The 25437-nt window shown below is 36.7% G+C and overlaps 1 protein-coding gene across 1 annotated transcript in view; it reads right to left on the minus strand.

Annotated features, from left to right (window-relative positions):
• Nucleotides 1-333: 333 nt before the first annotated feature.
• Ranbp16 (Ran-binding protein 16) overlaps nucleotides 334-25437 on the minus strand; it is a 29768-nt gene continuing 4664 nt past the window's right edge. Inside the window, exons 2-24 of the mRNA XM_090117894.1 lie at nucleotides 24805-24900; nucleotides 24307-24410; nucleotides 23278-23377; nucleotides 22438-22548; nucleotides 21197-21324; nucleotides 19716-19911; nucleotides 19123-19338; nucleotides 18049-18195; nucleotides 17459-17631; nucleotides 16528-16706; nucleotides 15524-15672; nucleotides 13141-13307; nucleotides 12337-12481; nucleotides 11675-11822; nucleotides 10301-10460; nucleotides 8845-9035; nucleotides 8233-8362; nucleotides 7646-7727; nucleotides 6934-7072; nucleotides 3626-3703; nucleotides 3050-3156; nucleotides 1958-2172; nucleotides 334-1500 (exon numbers count right to left, since the gene is read on the minus strand). Coding sequence (XP_089974020.1) covers nucleotides 1404-1500; nucleotides 1958-2172; nucleotides 3050-3156; nucleotides 3626-3703; nucleotides 6934-7072; nucleotides 7646-7727; nucleotides 8233-8362; nucleotides 8845-9035; nucleotides 10301-10460; nucleotides 11675-11822; nucleotides 12337-12481; nucleotides 13141-13307; nucleotides 15524-15672; nucleotides 16528-16706; nucleotides 17459-17631; nucleotides 18049-18195; nucleotides 19123-19338; nucleotides 19716-19911; nucleotides 21197-21324; nucleotides 22438-22548; nucleotides 23278-23377; nucleotides 24307-24410; nucleotides 24805-24900 — 3258 coding nt within the window. The 3' untranslated portion in view covers nucleotides 334-1403. The remainder of the gene's footprint in view (nucleotides 1501-1957; nucleotides 2173-3049; nucleotides 3157-3625; nucleotides 3704-6933; nucleotides 7073-7645; nucleotides 7728-8232; nucleotides 8363-8844; nucleotides 9036-10300; nucleotides 10461-11674; nucleotides 11823-12336; nucleotides 12482-13140; nucleotides 13308-15523; nucleotides 15673-16527; nucleotides 16707-17458; nucleotides 17632-18048; nucleotides 18196-19122; nucleotides 19339-19715; nucleotides 19912-21196; nucleotides 21325-22437; nucleotides 22549-23277; nucleotides 23378-24306; nucleotides 24411-24804; nucleotides 24901-25437) is intronic.

Genomic DNA, 25437 nt, shown 5'->3' on the forward strand with positions numbered 1-25437 from the left:
GAGTTATGCATTTTGTATGGAAAGCTTATTTTTTTTTATATTTCGTCCAAATTTCTTTGTAAAAGTTGATCAGTTATATAAACATGAAGTTGAAGATATCAATAGAAAGTATTCGCAAATTTTGTGTACTGATAAAAAAAATCACCCGGTGTAATTTTCACGAAAATTGTTTCAAATTGTCATTTTTGGTACTTATTACGAATATTAAATTATGCATACGAATGATTTAATTTTTAAAAATTAAGTGGAGCAACTTTCCCTTAGTACATTTGTATTATTTACATATAGGATGACAGGATGCATTTGTTTGCACTACTAGACCAAGCCCTTAATAGGCAATTGTGTAGTTCTGTATAGTACATAAATGGTATTTTATTATTTTTCTCGAATTTTACAAAAAAATGTATGGTCATTGAAATTAATACATTTTTGGATGAACCTTATCAATAAAAAAAACTATACAAAATTATATATCGCTTATAATATTAAAACAAAACATTGATTCTTTATTAAGAATGACTTAACTGACGTTAAGACGAAGTTGAAAAAAGCATGCCGTCTCTCTCGCACTCGTGGTTTAACAGAATAAATTCGTTTTAAGCATACCATCTCTTTCGCACTTGTATTTCATCATATGCTCTTAAAAATTATAGCAGCATGTCGTCCCTTTCGCACTTGTGGTTTAGACAGCAATTTATTTGTAAGAAAAAATTAAATAATCATGCCGTTTCACTCGCACTAGTGTGATTATCTCACTCTTTTGCTGTATGTATCTTTTTAAGTAGAGAAAGGGTAGGTAAATAAGAGATGGGATTTGTATTTGTATATTTGTATTTCTCTTTCCCATCACAGTGCGAGCATAACACAAAAATCACAAATCACGTATTATTAGGTGTCAAGACGTGCAAAAGCGTGTAATTTTTTGACACGTTTAATCTTAAATTAAAATACATTGATTTATGCATAACGTCAGTACTTTTTCGATATTGCATATGTTTGTTCATTTCTACATCTGTAAATACGAGATCTCTTTTAAATCGTTAATATCTGCATTATTTTTATAACATTCTCTGAAAAGTATATTTCTACAACATTAATCGAACCCAAGCCCTCATGATTGCTTCATTTGCCATTGGGGTCATGAAATAAAAATACTTATTATTCTAACACGTCTCATAAATAAAAAGAATTCGATATTGGAATCCATCCAGATTATAACAGAAAAAATAAATGTAGTATAAGAATTAGTAACCAAGACAATAACCTCACAATCTGACATATATACCACAACTCAACCACTTAATCCCATACAGTCCTACATGAATCCCACACAATCCCACTCATCCTACACGAATCCCACTCAATCCCACACGAATCCCAGTCATCCCATATCACGTTTGTGCCTATGACGTCATCATGTCGTTGACAGACGATCCCATACTTGTGCCTTTCAATAGATCGTTGATGTCCCGCCTGAACATCGACAGGTTTTGGGTGAATCTGTAAAGAAATATCAAAATCTGTATTTTTCAAATTATTTTTCGGTTTTATGTATTTTGAATGTGGGAAAGAAGATTATATGAAAACTATTAGAAAGAAAGAAAGAGACATAAAAAAACCTTTATTCAAGGGCACATAGCCTCACGAGGACATTACAAAAACAATAATAAAATACTTATATGATACATACATACTTATAAAATACACATTGAAGTGTGTAGTCTGTGAAGCATAATGCCATTAATTTATATTTTATTAGATATGATTATTAGTACCTTCCCTACATAATTATATATATAGAAGAGTGCGAAAATTTCACACTACTCCGAAGGCGCACTTCTCATATAAGCCCCTCTATTGTCTCCCCCTACCATTTTAACTCAGCTCCCACCATTTTCCCCGCTCCCAACCGCCTTTCCACCTCCCCCCTACCTATCTTCCCCTACCCCCAACTCACCGATCCCGGTTCTTAGTGAGCAGGTTCCTCTCGACCCCCCCCATGAGCTGGTCGAAGCAGTGCGCCAGGTGGTGCTGCCGGTGGCGGGCCTGCTGCGCGATCAGCTCCGAGCGGAGCGCCGTGAACTGCTCCTCGTTGAGCAGGATCAGACCGAGCAGCGGTCGGGACATGGACCATTGGTTGCATCGCTCTTCGAACATTATCACGTTCACCACCTAGGGAGGAATGATACATTTTTAGGCATTTTTTTTAAGCTATTGCATAGCTTCTATCGCGGGCCTTGAGCGCGGGGACCGAATCGAGAAATTCCATAACGAAAAAACCTCACGCTCCCCACGGGTCGGGCTCGGAGGTGTGGCTTGAAGGCATAGCATGCAATAGCTTTACCACGACAGTCCCCGAGTGACACACGTCTTTTTTTTATTGTGCACTTAATACACGGTGGCAACTATGTAAAAAAATACATATCTATCTAAATCGAAGGAAAACGAAAAACAGCAATAGCGGCAAACAGGTGGCCAATAATAAAAAAAAGTATATTGTAATGGTGGTCTGAATAAAAATTAAAATTCAGACTGAAAACAGATAAATTATATGATTAAAAACTCAATCGAATTGGAATCAAACGTTAAAATTCATATGGATAAATATGAAAATTACTTATTAGTAACATAACCGCTGTCCAGGCTATAATGACATAAGACGGGACGGAAAAAAAAATATTTTTCAGTTTCTTTGCTGAAAAATTGTTTTAAATGTTGTCACTCGTTGTTGCAGAGTAGATAGCAACGCCGTCGTTCAACGCATCGTTGAACGTCGTAATTCAACTTAGGGCCGATTTTTCAATGCTTGGATAAAACTTATCCGTCCAATAAAGTATTACACGATAATATTAAAATGTCACGTAAACTGTCAAATACGGGCAATTAGAATACGTTTTTAAAATGGTAGTTTTATACATTATTCGACGAATAAGTTTTATCCAAGCATTGAAAAATCGGCCCTTAAAGTACATGTTTACCTCGAATTAATCTCGATCATCTATTTGTTCAACCTTTTCCTAGATACGCACACACAAACACACAAACTCACTGTTGCAAGCAGTTGCTGCATGATCTCGGGCCGCCTCTGCAACACCTCTATGAACATGTTGCTCGTCTCTGGAGCTGCTTGTCGCGGGTTCGACACTTTGTTGCTAGCTGCAAGAAACAAAATAAATACATTTTGTTATTTTTTCTAGTGTTAAATATGATTTTTTTAATAGAGTACATCAAATCAGAAATTTCGTAGGATTTTTTTGCAGAATATGCAATATTTCTACGGATGTAAATTGAAAATGAAAAAAAAACCTAAACCTTTTTTTATGTTTATATTTTAAGTATGTATACAACTAATAATAATAATGATATTAAAGGATTCGACAGATAATATAATTATTAAGGGCCGATTTTTCAATGCTTGTATAAAACTTATCCGTCCAATAAAGTATTACACGATAATATTAAAATGTCACGTAAACTGTCAAATACGGGCATTTAGAATACGTTTTTAAAATGGTAGTTTTATACATTATTCGACGAATAAGTTTTAACCAAGGATTGAAAAATCAGCCCTTAATCAATCAAAATATGTCAAATAATTAAATGAATCAATTGGAATAATACTCACATTTCTGCACTAATTGTTTAAATAGATAAGTGACTATGTGGTCCAGCGTCGCGCAGCATCCCGTGCACACGCTCGTGTCTGAAATAACACAAAAATTAAGATATTTTTGAAGTGCAACTTCACGCGTTGAGTCAAATTCAAGGTATATAAGGTATAAAGATAATGTTGCCATCAAAAAAGCCCGCCAAAAGTTGTCATTGCAGGTGCAGGGATTTGCGCTTGATTTAGTCGGCCATTTGCAATAAATGATATTGAGGATCTGTGCTAATACCGCGGGGGTCGGTGTTGCTAGCTTAAGAAGGAGTATAAAGCAAAATTACCAATCTTCTATTAGATAATACGTCATACGTGTAATATTCAAGACCAAATCTAAAAAATAAAATATATATCAAACTAGATGATATGTTCAACGATTCTGTTCAATCAAAAACATAAAATATTAAAATTGACTCGATAAAAAAAAAATCACCAAGTTAGCTCTAATTTTCACACTTTTACGTTTTCTACTAGACATGGTAATACTTATTATGATTTTTACTTTTAGTTTTGGTTTTATCTGCGATAAACCACTTTTATCGTGACAAAACCAAACGTTTTATCTCGAGAAAAAAAGAGCGCCAAAAGTAAAATTCGAAACGAAATTAAAACGAAATTAAAATTTAAATAATTTAATTTAAATTTTAAACGAAATTCCATCGGCGTTTGTTTCCGTGCGGCTGTTATAGCCTAATACGCTGCAACCACCCATAATTATAAACACTCAGTACACGTAGGACATTCAGAACACTTTTATAATTTACTTCCAAATGTATTTATCACCAAAAAGAACATTAGACACAAGAAAACTAATTAAATATCAGATCTGCTTTGTTTGTTTGGCCCAGTTTTGACAGTAGGCCATCTAAAAAGTGGCCACGCAGATAAGGACAAAAAAAACGTATCTACATCCCCTTCACTCACATAATGAAAGCGTAGCTATCTATCTCGTTTCACCATAGCATTGCAAATCTACTAGTGCTAGATCTGTGGTTTCTAGTAACTTACTCAGAAGTCAGAACTCAGAAGTAGGACTGTTGATAAAATATCCATATATCGAAACATCGATATTATTATTTCGAAATATCGATATTTATTACTAATATTTTTTTGGACGATATATCGATAGTTCGATATTGAAATATCGATATCGATGGTCGATATTTTTTTTTAATAATTTTTTCCGTAATTTATTTAATATACAAAATCATCGTAAACTTGATCAACCGTAATGATTTTAAAGTTAGCAGTTGCTTGACAATTTTTTATCATCTGGACGAGTTGCTTCTTCAATCAATCTTTAGCCAAACAGCTTAAAGAGTATTTTTAAAAACTCTTACAGAAAAATATTGGTATTGGTATACATAATTGTCTTATTTAAATTTAAAAAGTAATTACCAAGAACTATAACCTACTACTTATGTACATCCATAATTTAATTTGTTTAATAAATCTACTAGACTATAAATTGTGTAATCATTTTTGAGCTGACTTACGATTTTTTTAAATAAAGCCGATGTATCGAAATATAGATAATTTTTTTCGATATATCGAACTCCGATATTGATATATTTTAAAATATCGATATATCGAAAATTCGATATGTTAAAAAATATCAACAGTCCTACTCACTACTCAGAAATCAGAGTTTATAAAGCCTAATCGACCGCAACGAGCACAGTGATTGGCATACAAAAATAGCAAATTTCATTAAAATCGGTCAACTTGCTAGCCGCCTTGAAATTATTATACGTTTCTGTAAAAACATTTCGATAGCGCGTTCTAAGTGACGCCTAGCGACATCTATCGAAACGCTTCGAAGTTAAACTGGCTTAGTTTCAGCAAGAGGTATTATACGTGATATATGTAATATTATCAACATTATATTTATTTGTAGGCAATTTATATTAGAGTTTTTTATTAATATTTATTTAAAAATGAATATTGTGTATAAATTTAATATTAAATTCATTTTTTTTTTAGAACAATGTTCGTTATCAATACGGAATTTTAGATCGATATAGTACAGCTATTGTTATCCAAAGATGATTTTATCGATAAATAGGCTATATAATATGAAGTTTTTATCGATAATAATATAGAAATTTCTATAACACATACCTACGTTGAGTCCTTTACGCGTGCGTCCGTATATTGAGCGGGACATACTTACATACAATTTATTATAATATATTTGTTTCATTGTGTTTTAACCGACTTTTACATAAAGTGGATGAAATTAGATATTATTTGGAAATTTATGTTATTCAAAATATTTATTTGATTAGGTAGGTATGTACTAGTAAATTAAGTATAAGGTTAGTTTGATATAATGTTTTGCTCTATGTATTTTGTTTCGTTGATATAAAGATTTAAATTATTATAAAAATTAAGAGAATCTTCTTCTTCTTCTTATATATAAAATTCTCGTGTCACAATGTTAGTCTGCATACTCCTCCGAAACGGGTGGACCGATTCTCATGAAATTTTCTGTGCATATCGGGTAAGTCTGAGAATCAGCCAACATCTATTTTTCATATGTACCACGGGCGAAGCCGGGGCGGACCGCTAGTATTTTAATAAAATCGTTAATTATTCTTTTATATAGCAATATACTTGGTATATATTTTAAATTTAAACATAATAATTATTGTTCGAACTTCGTAGAAATGGGGAATATTCATGTTTTTCTTTTTTGTCTTAAATTAATAGTTTACTATTTTATAACGTACAAAAAAATATTAATGGGCTTCAAAATACTCTAGATATTTTTAAAAATGAAATTTAAATTAAGTTAGAAAATAAGTTTCACTTCTGACACGTGTTCTCGGCACACACGCTCTTTTTTAGAAAATACATATTACGTAAAAGAACGGTTCTCGAGTAGTGGCAAATTTATTTTTTAATGTATTTTTAATTTTTTAATTATTTTTGACGTGACAACGTCTTATAATTCGATAGAGCCGGCTGCACGCACGAAAAAACATGACTCATGTGGCGTTACCTCGCTCTGAGGCGTTCCATGTAAGGCTTGAAGTGCAAGCGAGAGCGCGGAACGAGCGACAAAGAAGCACAATCGGACGTTGTCACGTTCAACTATCGTCAGTAAACCGACTTTACAGACAACCAATTTTTTTGGATTTTTTTCGAGACTGTTCTATTTTTTTTAGAAACATTACCTGGCGATGATATTCTCAAGTCAAAGCATATTTTTTGTTAATTTTTCGATATTTTTTTTATTCTTTCCTCCTTTTTTTTTCATAAAAACTTACCCAACGCCGTTAATCCTTCAGAAATAGACGACAATATGTATAGAGTGGCCTCGGGCTGTAGAGACGCTAGATACGGCATGTGGTCTTGAGCTAATCTTTCGAGCAGCACGTAGTACGTTTGTGATAGTTTGGGATATAACTGAAAAATATATTAAAATTAATTAATATTTAGGCCTGGTTACCCCAGTATAACGATGCATAACTTTAGAACAAGCAACTATAATACAAATATATAAACCAATATTTGATTGACCCGCATTAGTGATGATAAATGGGCAACTTAACACGGAAAGAATTTTTCAAATCGGACCAGTAGTTTCTGAGATATGCGCGTTCAAACAAACAAATAAACAAACTCTTCAGCTTTTTACTGTGAAATATCATACGAGTCGATACGGAGGGTAATCACACCAAATTAGAAACTACGATTAGAAACTATAATTTGAAATAACTCAAAAATGCATGTTGTATTTGCCTGTAATTGGATCTACATCTTAGTCTTTTAAGTATATTATGTATAAGATGTATATGTATTATATTATTATAGTAGAATTTTAACAGAAGAAGGGAAGACAGTTTGTATGTTTGTCCTTCTGTCACGTCGCGATGGAGAAGTTTTTTGTAGTTTGGAGTATTTTATAGTTAGGATAGAGAGTGGCTATAGATATAGTAAGTGTGTACTTAAATAGAATTTTAAGTTCAGTTCACTCACCAATAAGTCACTTTGTGGTATACTTAATAATAACTTAACGAACATATTCAGTGCATTGTCTAACGCGTCGTCACCGTATAACCTGAAATCAGATAGAAGTAAATTTATAATTAAAGAGAAAAATATGTTGACAATATGTTCTTGTATTTCTGTTATTTTAAGAGGAAACATACTACAATTTTGACTATATGTGTGTGTGTATGTATATTTGTTTTACTTTACTTTTTTTTATTTTTACAAAAAAGCAGTTTTGTTTGTTTCCACAAAAATATCTCATTTAAAAACTTCGAAATTCGCGTATTTGCATGAATATTTTACTTCTGTTTTTGTATCTTTTGCTAAAAATTAAGTGTTTTTGTTTGTCTATTCCCATGGGATTTCCGGGATAAAACCTATCCTATGTGTTAATCCAAGTTACCCTCTATATGTGTGCTAAATTTCATTGTATTCGGTTCTGTAGTATTTGCGTGAAAGAGTAACAAACATGCATACATCCATCCTCACAAACTTTCGCATTTATAATATTAGTAGGATAGTGGGATTCATCATTTTTGTATAAAATAAACTACTTTTTCTTTAAAACTCACCTAAAAACGCCAAAATTCGCATAATTCCCGCACAGGGCAGCCTTCAGTATTGAGAAACAGAGCGATATGCCTTTCAGCTTCATGGCGTACATTTGCTTTTTGCTCACGTCCACCGTTAATATTCTACTGCCTGGAATACGAAATACATAATTATTATTTAAAAGTTTTATTTAATTTTTAATAGCTAATTTTATTACATAAATGCGAATATTTGTATGTTAGTTTGTTTGTCTTTCTGTCCGTCGCGATGGAATGTTACTTGTTGATTGGATATTTATATATTTATAGTGAGGCTAGAGCACACTTGAAGTTTAGGCTACTTTTAACTTCTCAGAATCTAGAAAAAAATAGTTTTGCTTTTTCGGTACGAAACCTTTAAAATAACTCTAGGATCCCGTTTTTGGTATAGAACACTTGACAACTGTAGAGTCCCATTTCGTGTACAGTACCCTAAAATCAACTCTAGGCTCCCATTTGTACCCACTTGTTATGGAACCTAGCCTTACCACCTCTAAGGTCCCGTTTGTACCCATTTATGGAACTCGGCCTTTTCTAACAGTTTCCCATTTCATGTACGGACCCCAACCAAATCTAGGGTCCCGTTACACTCACCATACGCGCATATAGCAGCAGACAACTCCCGGAACAGCAAGATCCCGTTCGGCGAGCTCACATCAAAGTGCAACCTTTGATTCCTGTTCTGTGCTAATTCCGCGGCCAGTTTTAGTATGGGCGTGGTTAGAGCGGGCTCACTGTACCACAATTCGATGCCCCGGAGAAGCACTTTCATGTATACTGGGTAGCTGTGAAGAGAAATTAAAGTACATATTAAAAAAATAAACATGATGCGAAAAATATATATTAAGATGCTTGGGTGTCAAGGAACACTCGGATGGAACGAAGTTACAACAATAACCGGCTTGATTTCTAAGAGAGAGAGAGACAAATAGGTTTAGGGACATTTATTTTCAAAGAATTTACAATTCACTTATTCTAACGTTTATAATTTATAATTCACTTACGGCCTTACTAATAAAAAGTTAAACAATGGATAAATTTCTACCATTTTCTACTATAGCTTTGTCCTGCTCTTGCTCACATGAAACGTCAATCATAAAAAGAAGACAGGTTATTGCAATAACTAATCCATTGCATAGCGAATGGGTAACATTTTATTAGTAAGACCGTTATCTATACTAATATTATAAAGAGGAAAAGTTTGTAATTATGTATGTATGTATGTATGGTTTTCACGCATAAACCTCTCAACCGATTTTGATGAAATTTGGCACAGACAATCTTTAGACCCTGAGAAAGAACATAGGCCTATACCTTTTATTGCGAAATATGTACCACGGGCGAAGCCGGGGCGGACCGCTAGTTCTAAATAAAGAAACACAGAAATACAAATAAAGAAACACGCGCACGCCGTACGACTTACAACTATAGCAGAAAGTGTCGTTACAACTTTTCGTCTTAATTTTTACGTCTAGCCCCCGAATCGCAACGCGCGATATGGAACTTTGTTCCAAAAATATCGCCGTCACAGACAAGTGTACCTATTAAATCTACAAAATAGTTTTTCTATTAAACTAAAACATTTATTTATTCAATTAGACTTCTTCTAGAAGCACTTTTGAAACGTCATTAGATATTTTTAACATTTACCACCGATTTGGAAAGCAGTATCTATGGAGAAGAACCGGCAAGAAACTCCATAGTTGCTCTTTTTAATCATGTCATTTTTACAATTTAATTTTACAAAATACATATATTATCGTAATATGCCAAAGAACTGTCCTGTCGTTTTTACGCGCCATGGGTTTTTATCGTCTTACGGCCGATTTTTCAATGCTTGGATAAAACTTATCCGTCCAATAAAGTATTACACGATAATATTAAAATGTCACGTAACTGTCAAATACGGGCAATTAGAATACGTTTTTAAAATGGTAGTTTTATACATTATTCGACGAATAAGTTTTATCCAAGCATTGAAAAATCGGCCCTTAACGTTATAAAACCAATATCTCTCTACAAACTAGTAAAACACTATTCCAATACTCACATCCAATCAAACAGCATCATATACGTTGTTTTCGTGTTGAAAGCGAACGCCAAACCACGCAAATCTCTCGCTAGACCTATTAGCGTCTTTTTCGCGTCTTCTGACGCGTATAGAGAGTTCTCTGACGGACCCAGTAGACCGATGATGCTTTCGAATGCCGCTGAAAATTAGAGGAAAAGTTTTTTAAAGAAAGATTTTATCAATAGGCTAAAAATCAAGCCTAGCAAATCACTCGATATTCACTATGTACGTCCCCTTGAAGTTATGTGTATAAAGGTTAGTTTTGTTTTAATTAAAAATTATATTAATAGTAGATATAAACGGAATCTTTAAAGTGACTAATAATTTATTGATTAGCAGTTTTTTTTACAAAAAAAAACTTAAATAGACCTGGGGCCTTAGACAAAGTAACAATTAAAAAACGATAACGAAGTTAGAAAAGGAAAAATGTATAGGATTGACATACGCCGCGTTAGATCACGTGGTCTATCTAATGTCAATCCCATACATTTTTCCTTTTCTAACTTCGTTATCGTTTTTTAATTATTACTTTGTCTAAGGCCCCTGGTAGTAGACTATAAAGTCAGACAGAGGTTTAAGCTTGTAAAAAACAAACAGAATAGTTAAAGTGAGTGAAAATATATTTTGAGTGGCTATTGTTAACAGTGTTTTATGTGTAAATATAATGGTTATAGTAACTGTATCTCTGTCTGTCTGTCAAGTTCTCCTCCTTTCCTTATTCGACATGTTCGACGCCCGTACCGTTCCCATTACACTTAGTATATACCCCCCCCCCCCCCATTCTACATAAAAATGAGCCGTAACATTAACCACCCCCCCCTTTTCCATAGCTAAGTAACTCCCCTACCTTTTACTGACTAGTTTAGGTTACACCATGATATTTTGCAACCTATCCTATCCTTTTTCTTAGCCCCCCTCCGTGTTATAATCCCCCCCTTTTTCTTAGCCCCCATCCGTGTTATAATCCACCCCTTTTTCTTAGCCCCCCCCCCCTTTCCTCCAACTTACCCGTTAGCGGCATCATAAAAGCTTGGAACCTATCCTCATCCTCCCCCAGTTCGACCATGAGCAATCTCCCAAGTGCTGTATAGAGCATAGTTCGACATCTCATCTCACCAGTACCGTTCCTATTACACTTAGTATATCCTCCCCCCATTCTACTTAGAAATGAGCCATATGACTAATTTGACACCCCCCCTACCGTAGCCTATTAGACACTCCCCCCACCTGTCACTGACTAGTTAAGGCTACACCATGATCTTTTGGAACCTACATAGTCTTCTTCCCCTTTTCCCAGCGTGTAGAACCTATATACCCCCTTAAAACATCCCTTTTCCCCTTATCCCCACTTACCCGTTAGCGGCATCATAAAAGCGTGGAACCTATCCTCATCCTCCCCCAGTTCGACCATGAGCAATCTCCCCAGCGCTGTATAGAGCATAGTTCGACATCTCATCTCGCCCGTACCGGCACCGACGCCTAGGAACGGGAAATGTTCCGCCTGGAATACGCGGAAATTCTTTATTATTTTCTAGCCACGTACATATACATTAGTTTTAGGAAATGACGAGATGAAATACGTCGAAAAGAGACATTACATAGTATTCTGAGGAAAGGGTAGTTTTCAGCTGCCTGGAATGAGCTAAATTTGTTGAGTTTCAAAGATTTCCGATTGGAAATCGGCACAAACATTATAACAACATTATGGCACATCCTCATTGAATAATTTCGTATCTTCACACGCCGAATTTCTTTAAGAGGAGACATAATTATTAATATTTGCTTTTTCATATCAAGTGCCATGATCACACGTTATTAGAACATGTACTAACTTACTTCTGTAAAACGTAAGAGTGAAATTTTTTCTGTATTCAATAGTCTTAGATGTTTTCAAGTCTACTTTTTCATGTATATCATTGTCTCACCATCATTACATATTTTACATATTACATCTTCAAAAAAAAAAATACGTGACAAGTATTATAATATAAATATTCATAAAAAACCCAACTCACCGTATGATGTGTCAACATAAACTGCACCTCATCCAATTTGACCAGTTTCCGAACGCACGCGTACCCGCCGCTGAGATCGCTCAATAGTCCAAGAGTCTTAGATATTATCGCTTCAGAACCGCCCCAGTATTTGAGGTTCGTTATGCTGAAAATTGGAAAAGATGCACTTAAGTATTAAAGTGTACCACTACATAGTATAAAACAAAGTCGCTTTCTCTATCCTATATCCCTATATATGCTTAAATCTTTAAAACTACGCAACGGATTTTGTTGCGATTTTTTTAATGGATAGAGTGATTCAAGAGGATTTTTTTAGTATATTTTAGGTTTTAGACAAAGCGGGCGATGCCGCAGGCGGAAAGCTAGTGAAAAATAAATTTAGAAAAAGTATTTTTACGTATAAAGTATGTAAAAACGAGACTTCTGGTGGTTTCTTGTGCTGTAAATTTGTGTCAACAGTTAACGTCAATATGTCAGTATACGTCACTATAAGCCATCATACGTCATCACGCAGAACTCACAACTTGCGCATACGTGGTTATACGTCACAATATATACATCTTGTGTCACACTAATCAGCTGGCTCATAACATCTACACCTATTTTTGATCGTGATTATGTGCCTAGTTCATTATACGCTTTTATATGTGATTAGCACAATATGTCATTATAAGTCATTATACGTCACTATACGTCATCACACAGAACTCAATATTCTTCTGCACCTGCTCGCCTACGTATATCCCGACTATACGCCACTATACGCCGCTATAAGCCACTGTACGCCACTATACGCATACGTACATCTTGCGCATGATGACGCTCAGCAGCTGGCTCTCGTCGCTGAGCCCGAGCACTTCGCCGAGCCGCCGGTACACCTTGCTGTTCTTCTGCACCTGCTCGCCGACGTATATCTTCCGGAATTGTTCGAAGAACGACATCATAGCGAGTTCGAGCTTTTCGCACCCGCCCTGTATGTAGAAAGAAAAGTCTTAACATTAAGCGCTGTTAACAGAAAAAAAGGTTAAAAACTAAGCGATTCAAATAAGTATTATATATGTAAGTATATATAACAAGTAAAAGAGGGAAAAAACAGTTGACAACTGTTACGTCATGACAGTCAGGGGCGTGCACAGAGTTTTTGGACAGGGTAGGCAGAAATATTGCAATGATAATAAGTCATAAAAACTAATATTTCATATTGCAGTACTGATATTTGATTGGAGATACATAGTATTTCCGCAAAATAATGGAAAACATATCACGAACATAGGTCATATTATCTTTCTTAATACTATTATAAAGGCGAAAGTTTGTATGGATGTATGGATGTATGGATGTTTGTTACTCTTTCACGTAAAAACTACTGAACCGATTACAATGAAATTTAGCACACATATAGAGGGTAACTTGGATTAACACATAGGATAGGTTTTATCCCGGAAATCCCACGGGAACGGGAACTATGCGGGTTTTCCTTTGAAAACGCGGGCGAAGCCGCGGGCGGAAATCTAGTCTATAAAATAATTGTCAAAGTAGGTATGATATCCTAACTAGTATTCTATATTATTATGTAATTAATGATTAACTTTACCTTTGTGTATTACAAATTCCGGTATAGATCCATTTATAGATCGGCCTTTTTCCTATCACTCTCTGTTTGATAAAAGTTTATTCATAAAACAAAAATAAGAATTTTTCGTTAAATTAGGTATGCCTTATTATCTTACAAAATACACTGATGATATACATAATCTATTTAGTTACTCTCAAAACACTTCACTTGCAAATTGTCGTAGTAAACATTATTAATTTTCTCAAAAAACAAATTTAACCTCAAAGTAAACGTTTGTTATTTCCAAAACAAAACAAACGAATAATGATACTATTTGCAGATGGTCTTTACCGCTACAAAATTGTATACATTATCACACTTCTTAAATTGGTCGCATATTCAACTTCAGTTTCGACTTTCGATGTAGTTCCGAATTCGGTTCGTACCTAATTCGTATATCTTCGTAAAAAGACACTGCCTACCTTGTGTGTTTGTGTGCGTGGTTTTATTACATCAGTGTGCCGTGTTTATAGGCACGCACACATATAAAATATGCGTAGACACGCAGAGCACACATATAAAAACTTAGACACGGATAGTTTGTGTCTTTGCCGTCCCGTGACGTATGGGTCCTGTGGCGGCGCTAGTGCAGCGCATGAATAGTGACTTGAGCCGAGCCGGTGTTCCGGTGTTATAGAAATTAGATAATAATGCTACCAAAATACCGATAGATGGATCTAAAATATATTTGAAATATATTTTTATTTCATAACTACATTGCGCAATTAATAAAATTTAATGACGCTGTGAATTTCATTTATGCATATTAAATACATATTGATCAGAGTTTGGTAAATGGTAGGGTAGGCAGTGTCTTTATGTCTTTATGGAATGCACGCCACTGATGACAGTTATATGAATAATATTATAGTATTAAAATTCTTATCTAAATAAATATGGCGGGCAACTGAGTAGTCTTGTGAAATTTAAATTATAATTATTCTATTCTTTCGCTTGTGCGATGCGGCCGTGCATCTGAGTTGTGTGTCTATTGTGTCATTGTTATATCCGGATGTAACAATAACAAAAAAAGTGAAGTCCCGTGTCCCCAAGCGGGGTAAGAGGCAGACGCTTTATGCATAGGGACAAGTAGGTAATCATCTGTGTCCTGCCAGACCAAGACATTTTTTTCCTCTCCACCGGGAATAGAACCCATGACCCCTCGGTTCTACGCTCACACGTAAACCAAGGAGGCGGTCACAAAAAAAGGAAGACTTGATAAAATATTACATAGATAATATTACATTGGCCAGCCGCGAGTCGGTCAGGTCCATAAGCTGCAGCACGCGGCAAACTAATTCGCCGTCCATAGCGTCGTTCTCATCGCACGTGTTCACTGACGCTCTATGTACCTACCCTACCCCCTCCACATACATGCTCCCCCCCATACTACACACTCTCCCCCACACCCCACGACACACTCCCCCTCACCCCCCACTGAACTATAGATTATCCCTCCCTCTCCCCCCCACGTCCCCCCTGCACAATCACGTTCGCCAGGTCCATGAGCTGTAGCCCCACCACACCAATCTTCCCTCCCCCACTACTCCCCCCCTCCCCTCACACACTCACATTGGCCAGCCGCGAGTCGGTCAGGTCCATAAGCTGCAGCACGCGGCAAACTAATTCGCCGTCCATAGCGTCGTTCTCATCGCACGTGTTGACTGACGCTCTACCGTCTATCGCGGCGCCTATTATGTACACCAGCCACGTGAGTTGGCCTGTAAACACATAAATAAGTAAGTAAATATATGTATAAATAATGTATCCTCAAGTAGCCTGTATGGGACTGAATATGTGACGTATTAGAAAAAACATCAACCTGTTTAATGACGTATAAAAAAAAGTCATGTTGACACGCGGTGACTCCTGTAGGTGGGTGTAGGGCGGCGGCTGTCCTGCGACAGCCGTCTGCCAACTCGTAATCCGGTCCGTGGGGCCGGACCGAGGGCCGCCACCTCTGGTGTGAGGTGGGGGCTGCGAGGGAAACCTCTATAAAAGTGCGCCGGAGGGTCCTTCGACGCGTGAATCACGTTTCAGAGGGCCTTTCGGCGCGCGCCCTTCGGCCGGTCGATCCTGGGGTCGAGGGTTTGGGGAACGGCGATGATGGAACGGGGAACAATCCATCATCGGCGAGCGGGTGGCGTGAGCTCGTGTACAGCTTGCGCCGCCCCGGGGTGGACATTTGGTGGAGGGCCTGGAAACGGGCAAGTGGCGGAGGGCCTGGAAACGGGCAACTGCTGGGCGGGACATGCGGAAGATTGCGAATGTGTACCAGCATCCCGTCTAAAGCAGCGCGTTGGTACACGGTGGGGTTTTGGTCGGTAGGAATCCGACATAACCCACGGCTCCTTCCCCGGGAGCCGTGGGTATCTTAGGCAAGATTTCCCCACTTGAAAAAAAACAAAATTGTATCATAGATACAAGTAGATGAAGTCAATAAAACTGTAAGTGTGTACTTTTTAACGGATTTTAAACGCGTCAAGAAAAACAATATAATGATTAAATCGCGTTTAAAATCCGTTAAAAATTCTGTAATTTCTAATTGTAAATTGTAATTGTATAAACACACTAACCTTGCAACACGAGCAGTTGCGGCGGCTGCGTTTCCACGGTGTAAGCGGCGGCCGCTCTATCAAAGTGTGCGACTAATAACTGGCACGTTTTGGAATATTCACACCGACCGATCACGGCCACTTGTTCTAACTGTTGCTGTATCGCGCCCATGTCCTCGAGGGGATCTTCTAGACCCTCCCTGGGGAAAATAATAATAATCACTAGTATAAAACAAAGTTGCTTTCTCTGTCCCTATGTCCCTATGTATGCTTAAATTTTTAAAACTAAGCAACGGATATCGATATTCTGTATTCGAGACCCTCCCTGGGGAAGAATATTATAGTCAAGAATATCGTCAGTATCATCATAAACATAAACATCACCATAGTTGGTGGTCAACTAGCTTTCCGCCAGCGGCTTTGCGCGCGTTTTCAAAGAAAAACCCGCATAGTTCCCGTTCCCGCGGAATTTTCGGGATAAAACCTATCCTATGTGTTAATCCAAGATGATGATGACGTCATCAGGAATAATTATCGCGGAATATTCACACCGACCGATCACGGCCACTTGTTCTAATTGTTGTTGGATTGAACCCATGTCTTCGAGGGAAGAATATTATAGTCGAGAATAGATGAATTGGCACTATTATCATCATAAACATCACCATAGTTATTTTCCTCCGTGTTTTTTTAGTTTAGGGTGCGTATGTGCGTGTGCGTGTGTTGGTTCAAGTCTATCTATATATTTGAATGTGTTTAAGTGCTAAATGCATGCGTACGTGCGTGTTTAAGTGCGTACGTGCGTGTTTAAGTGCGTACGTGCGTGTTTAAGTGCGTACGTGCGTGTTTAAGTGCGTACGTGCGTGTTTAAGTGCGTACGCGCGTGTTTAAGTGCGTACGTGCGTGTTTAAGTGCGTTTCTAGCAGTCTTATGTGTGTTTATTTGTACTTACCTCAATAACACGGCCACAGAATCAAGCCTGCTGTTTATATAAGCGGTAGTGACTGTGGGCGCGTAAGTCTCGAGCAAGTGCGGCTCCGTCGCGTTCACGTACGGCACTGAGGCGACCATGCGTTGCCATAGCGACAGGAGATAGTGTACGGAATTCGGCGCGAACTGCCACATCTGTGGAGTTGATTTTTTGTTACATTTTTTTGTCAGAAAAAGGTGAGGCATATTTTATTACGATTATTAATTTCAAATATAAATAAAAATCAATTGAACTTTAAGTAGCTTTTCACCCGTGTATGCAAAGCAAACCACAAGAATGATGTTTCACAGTGCTAACAAGCAGTCTATGTCACTCTCCAGCCTTCTTCCTACTATATCCATACAAAAAAACAGTTTAAAGTTATTCCATTGCGATGTGAAAGAAAGACAAACCAACGAACACACTTTGGCATTAATAGTAGTATATTTGTAGGGTAGGGAGTAAGGATTTATAATATTAGTAAATACATATTATTTTGCTCTCTTCACCATTCACCAATAAAATTTTAATTACATTTACTTGTCATTGTTTCTTGTTTACTATATTATTACCTGCAAGCTCTGCACAGTGAATTTAGCGATCTCCTCAATTAATCGCGGATAATTATCGACCATGACCAATTCGCCGAGACGATAGTTCGACTTGAGCCGCGCTAGGAGTCGGCAGAACTCGTGGTAGTTCGTCGGGTCGGATAGGCCCTGGAAATTGTACAAATAATAATTAAATGGAGAATATTTTTGTAGTTTCTGTAAAGTATAGTATATGATATTTATTTTATAGCATCCAAATCTATACTAATATTATAAAGCTGAAGAGTTTGTTTGTTTGAACGCGCTAATCTCAAAAACTACTAGACCAACCGGAGCGGATTGCTCCGAGGGAAACCGCTGTGCGCAGCTAGTAGAATTATACTAGCGGTCCGCCCCGGCTCCACTCGTGGTATATGTTTACGTTTTCTCTCCATAAGAACCATCCTTGAACTTCAAATAAATTTAAAAACAATAAATGAGTATAGTGTGTTGTATGTTTGAGCGTGTGTTGCTTTTGGTTGTGTGGAGGAAGGAAGGTGGAATTCCTCCATCGGAAAAGTGAGGATCCTCGACCAGTCTACTCGACTGGCCTTTGAGGCCCCGATGAATGTTGTCGGAAAGTTGCATATATGCTCTGTAGCGAAGCCATTTCGCTTGCGCGATTCAGAGCGAGGTGTCGCTACAGTTACGTGTTGTATATTGTTAAGAATTGCAAGTTTTGATATATGCCGCATGCATGCTGCTTGTCATGTGTTGCTGAAGCTAGTCCACGCTGAAGTTGGTCCACGCTGAAGTTGGTCCACGCTGAAGTTGGTCTACGCTGAAGTTTGTCCACGCTGAAGCTGGTCCAAGCTGAAGCTAATCCACGCTGAAGCTGGTCCACGCTGAAACTGGTCCACGCTGAAGCTGGTCCACGCTGAAGTTGGTCCACGCTGAAGCTGGTCCACGCTGAAGTTGGTCCACGCTGGCGTGTCGCCCACGCTGGCGTGTCGTCCACGCTGGCGTGTCACTCGACGCTCACGCTTGCGTGTCGTCCACGCTGGCGTGTCACTCGACGCTCACGCTGGCGTGTCGCCCACGCTGGCGTGCACCCACCTGCGTGTCCTCCAGCACGCGCATCACGCCGGCCGCGAGCTGGCTCAGGAACTTGGCGCGCTCCGTGTTGCTGAACAGCGAGCGGCGCACCGAGGCGAGCTGCACGAGGCAGGCCAGCGCCAGCCCGGCGAGCGCGCCGCGCGACGAGGCGTACAGCTCGAAGAATAGCTCGAGCGTGCTCGCTTCGAGGAATGTGGGACGCCACGATGTTGGCACCTTGTGGTATAAAATGATATTACAACATTATAACACGCAAATAAATTTACTTCTATTAAAATTTAAAAACAATATTATATGATATACTGAAAAAAATTAAATTAAATTCCTTCTTCCTTTATTACAATGTACTAAGTTGACTCGGCGAAATTAGTTGTACACAAACAATTAAATACATAATATTTTTAATTCATAATTTGTAATGGACAGTGATCCGTCACCATTACCAATCATCACCACACTTCACCATCCCTCACCACATGTCACCATCACCACCAATCATCGTCATCCACCACCACACACAACCTACTTGTTTATTACATAAACATAAACCACTCATCAACAATCACTACCGACCATCACCATCATCGACCAACCTGTATAGTGCACAAATCGTCCGACGACTCATCATTCGACGTGCCAATGAAGTCAAACGTTAGACAATTGTGGGCCAACCGCAATAAAGCAGCGAGCAAGGCTTGCTGACTCTCGTCCGCGAGAGAAAGTTGTTTTCCTCGAGCGGCATTTAGTAGGGAACACGATACACGAAATATTTCAAATAATTGCGTATCCCTGGAAACGAAAAAAGGCAATTTAAGGCGTCGTTCCACATAATTGCGAATTCCTGAAAAAAATGGGCGTGTATGCCGAGCACACGCGTCAGAAGTGAAACGTCTTTGGCTATATTGAAAGTACCAAAATCGTCGCCTTACTCCATGACGTGACAGTCTTGTCATGATGCGACCTTGAAATTTTACTCTCAACGCGCCTAAAGAAGTTTCACTCCAATAAAGCAGCGAGTAAGGCTTGCTGACTCTCGTCCGCGAGAGAAAGTTGCTTTCCTCGAGCGGCATTTAGTAGGGAACAAGATACGCGAAATATTTCGAATAGTTGCGTATCCCTGGAAAAAAAAGGCTATTTAAATCATTCTTGAAACAATAAGTTGAGTCCCTGGACAGAAATTTGGTCCAAAATATATATTTCAAATACATAGTTGCATGCAAGTGAAAATTAGAATATAGCGGATGTGTTATAGTAGCTGATTATTGTCTACTATATAAAAATAAGTCGGGTTTTCTTTTCTGACGCTATAACTCCAGAACGCACGAACCGATTTCCACGGTTTTGCATTCGTTGGAAAGGTCTCGGGCTCCGTGAGGTTTATAGCAAAGAAAAGGTGTCTCTGTTGGCGAAACGGAGTTCGCACGGTTTGCTAGTTATTTATAAATTGTAATTTGATTTTTTATTTTAGTTCATATAATGTAATAATATATTATAACTTATGTACTAATATTAATGTAATTGGTGTCATACCGATTTAATTATATTAAACTAGATTTCCGCCCGCGGCTTCGCCCGCGTTTTCAAAGAAAAACCTGTTCCCGTAGGATTTCCGGGATAAAACCTATCCTATGTCCTTTCTCGGGTATCAAAAATATATCTCTATACCAAATTTCATGCAATTTGGTTCAGTAGTTAAGGCGTGATTGAGTAACAGACAGACAGACAGAGTTACTTTCGCATTTATAATATTAGTATGGATAAGGAACTTCATTACAATAATAATCTTTACCAATAATAAAATTGAAGTGTCTGTTTGTAATATTAAAAAGTAAAAACACCGAATGCATATGGATGTACACAATATACATGATATATATATTATATACAAAAATAGTAATTTTTACACTTTTAGTCTGTCCATCTGTTGATCCAATTAGTCCCGTCGAAATTAGTCCGTGCTGGACTTTCACTGACAGATAGCCGATATATTAAGGTTACTTTTTATTTCACAAGGATTAGAAACGAACACGGGTGAATTATTTAGGTAGTAAATAGATAATTTCCTCCAACTCACCGAAACGAAGAAGCAATCTTTCTATGTTTGGACAGCGAGCGACTGACATCACTCTCGAGCACTTGATTCATTTCGACCACCAATTGCGAGAGTAATTGTACGCCGATTGTGCATGTTTCTACTTGACCCTGGAACATCATTTAAACATGTTAAAATTATTATCAAAGTAGAAAAAAAAGTGTGCGTGTACTAGTGTACACACGTAAGAAGTGAAACTTCTTTATGACTTTATTTTTCAAAAAAAAATTTACTATATGCAACTTTACAGAAATACGTCGAATCACGCGTGGTAGGGATAAGAAAAAGATGGCGCGTAACGGAAAAATGTCACGCGTAACGAAAAAATGTTACACTAAATTTTTTCCAACCCCGATAAAGACGTTTCACTTCAATTATTTTGTCATGTTGAGCACTTTTTGTCAGGGAAAATCTCAGGGCTTTTTGTCACCGAATTTTATCTTCTTCTCTTTTATATATAAAAATGAATCGCAAAATGTGTTGGTAAGCGCATAACTCGAGAACGGCTGAACCGATTTCGATAATTCTTTTTTTATTATATTCCTTGAAGTACGAGGATGGTTTTTATGTAGAGAAAACGTAAATATGTACCACGGGCGAAGCCGGGGCGGACCGCTAGTAGTATATAAAATTCTATGTTATAAGTTTTTATACTTAGCAAGAGAGCCAGAGTCTCATATTAAAAATGTATGAACTAAGGTGAAATAGAGATTTTCTTTTCTTTTTATTTTATCTATTAACTATCATCATAACTACATATTTAACACAGTCTGCCTAAGAAGCAAGGACTTTTCAATCAATATTTTTATGGAAAATACTTTCCATTAATTCAAAGAACTAAGGAAAAATGTCAAGAAATGAGCAAAAGAATCATGAGACGATGATGATGTTGTTGCACAAAAATTCGTAAAAAAAATTTTCACTTTTTTGCCTGACTGTACTTCTCTACACTTGTTGAAATTGATATTTTTGGTTTTATGGCATTCAAATGCTTTAGAAATATAAATTTATAAAGAATAGTAAAAATAAGACACATAAAACTGAAAGAATAGAATAAATTCGATTGCTCTGGCAGGTCACGAGTGACCGAGTTAGTCAGGCATCCGCCCCGGAATGGCGCGAAAGGATGCGGGTTCGAGTCCCGCCTCGTGATAAAAATTTTTCTATTTTTTATAAATTTATATTTCTCTACACTTTTTTTCCCTACCATACTTTTCGCTCACCTGTAAAAATCCCGTGGTGACGTCATTGAGCACATTGTGGAACACAAACTCCTCCTTGACCGTGTCGAACCAGCCGAGCTTTGTGATGCGGGCGAATAGTGATATTAGTGCCTGGAAAGAGATAATAATATTGAGATAATAAAAAAAACTGTTATTAACAACTAGCTGTGCTCCGCGGTTTCACCCGCAGTGCTCAGCTCTTGTTGGTCTTAGCCTATAGCCTTTCTCGATAAATGGGCTATCTAACACCGAAAGAATTTTGCAAATCGGACCAGTAGTTCCCGAGATTAGCGCGTTCAAACAAACAAACAAATTTTTCAGCTTTATAATATTAGTATAGATAAGAAATTAAGTTGTAAATTAGGTATATTTTTTCTTCATACACTGGCAACTCATTCAAATTGAGCCCATTTGACTAAAAATCGCAGACAAAAATAAAATTTAGCATACAAATTATAATAATTGGAATTACATCGTAAATTTGAAAACAGTCTATTGGTTTCCTGTTTATATTTTACAGTAAAAATATGACTAACTAGCGGTCCGCCCCGGCTTCGCCCGTGGTACATGTTTACGTTTTCTCTACATAAGAACCATCCTCGTACTTCAAGGAATATAATAAAAAAAGAATTATCGAAATCGGTTCAGCCGTTCTCAAGTTATGCGCTTACCAACACATTTTGGGATTCATTTTTATATTATAAGATATAGATTAATTGTCTTTATTTTCCAAACAACTTGCTTCAAGTAAAACTAGAAAAAAAAACTAAGAATTGAGATCCTCCGCTAGAAAAATCAGTTAAAAATACTAAAATATACTGTATTTAACAATACACATACCTGAACAACAAAATTTGCCAACTTAGGTCGAGACGCCAAGTAATTTAGTATATAATTCCTAATATCTAGCCTCTGTTGTATTGATAAACTGCTGGTTGGCCTGAAATATAAAAAAAAACATATAACTTATCAAGTACATAAAATAATTAATATAGTTAGAAAAAAAAAGCCGTGTGTCACTCGGGGACTGCCGCGGTAAAGCTATTGCATGCTATGCCTTCAAGCCACACCTCCGAGCCCGTCGGAGTGGGGAGCGTGAGGTTTTTTTTCGTTACAGAATTTCTGGATTCGGTCCCCGCGCTCAAGGCCCGCGATAGAAGCTATGCAATAGCTCTAATAAACTCGTTAAATAATAATTGTATTGTCTGATCCATGATAAGTGTACATAGTTTGAATTAAATCTGTCCGTTTAAAGTTGGTCAAAATCGAGTCTAAAGGAGTCTGTTACATACAAACATACAGGTAATAAAAGCGTGATAAAAATATGAAAAAATACAAAAGATGTGTACTACAATTTCGCTTATTTTGTCATACATAAGTGGATATAATAAAGAAATTAATTTTATCAATATCAATTATATGTCTATATGTATTTTGATTTTTTTTATCAATCAAATATAAATGACAAAAAAATCGAAAAATGTAACTGTAGTGTCTTATTAATGACTAGATTTCCGCTTGCGGCTACGCCCGCATTTTCAAAGGAAAACCCGCATAGTTCCCAGTCCCGTGAGATTTCCGGAATAAAACCTATCCTATGTGTTAATCCAAGTTACCCTCTTTATGTGTGCTAAATTGCATTGTAATCGGTTCAGTAGTTAATGCGTGAAAACCATACATACATAATTACAAACCTTTCCTCTTTATAATATTAGTATAGAAGTATAGATATATATTTTTTAGTCAAAAACTCCAAATATTATGTTTATAATGTAGATTAAATATAAAAAAAAAAAAACTATTTTATACCCAACTTCAAAAAATTAAGATTTTTTTTTTTGACTCAATAAATGAAAATGCTTAACTTACCTACTAACCAATTTTCCTAAAGTAGTAGCTGCTAATAATTGTGAATAACTAGAGTCCGCCCTTTCAAGTAACGCCTGACATTTGCTCAGCGTGTCCGGAGATTCCTGAAAAATGAGAATGTACATACATTAATTATCGGTGACGCAAATTTAAATTTACTTTTTTTAATTATTGCTTAAGTAAATCAAAATATTAAAATTAAAAACAGAATTTTCGCAGGTTGGAATGCTTACAAATATGTATTTAGTATTTACTATTTAAACATTTTTAAATTTTAAAAACACTTATTGAGACTAAAATGTGTAAACTTTATTCCTTTTTCAATTTTCCTTAAAATAGAATATTTATTAAAAAATATTTATAAGGATGAAATCCATTACCATTCGTTTTCTTTTTCAGTTCTTTCAAATATCCATCAACCACAATAAAGAAAATATATTCACCGTTCAAAGTACACAAGTTATACAAATAATTTTTTTGTCTTTGTGTAAATCTCACCTGAAACGCTACAACCGCCTTCTCCGCTTGTTCCCGTACCAAGGGATCTTGTGACTCGTACAATTGTTTGCATAACAATTCTATTTGCACCACCTCCTGTAAAATAGTATATCTATTGAATATCTATACTAATATAATAAATGCGAAAGTAACTCTGTCTGTCTGTCTGTTACTCAATCACGCCTAAACTACTGAACCAATTTTCATGAAATTTGGTATGGAGATACCCGAGAAAGGACATTATTATTATTATTATAATAACTTTTCGCTTGTGTTATGGAAACAAAATGGCTGATAAAAATACATGTTTTATTTAAATATATACTTATATAGATAATTAATACTTAAACACAGAGGTGTTAAAGTATTAAAACATCAAAGTTCATTAAACAAATATTTGCCCTGGGTGGAAATCGAACCCGCAACCTCTGTCTGACTTGGAAGGCAAAAATCAATTTCTTTCCTGGATGATTTGAAGTAGAGGTCTTACCACTGAGCCACCACTGCGTTAAAAAGTAATAAGTATATAGTAGTAAGTAATGAGTATTAAATTTTCATGATCGGAACAGTAATTTTTTTAAGAACTAGTGGTCCGCCCCGGCTTCGCCCGTGGTACATGTTTACGTTTTCTCT

The sequence above is a fragment of the Colias eurytheme genome, chromosome 29 (genome assembly GCF_061535395.1).
Source record: "Colias eurytheme isolate Ceu_HAF_F1 chromosome 29, ilColEury1 Martin Lab GWU primary, whole genome shotgun sequence".
Lineage (NCBI taxonomy): Eukaryota > Metazoa > Arthropoda > Insecta > Lepidoptera > Pieridae > Colias > Colias eurytheme.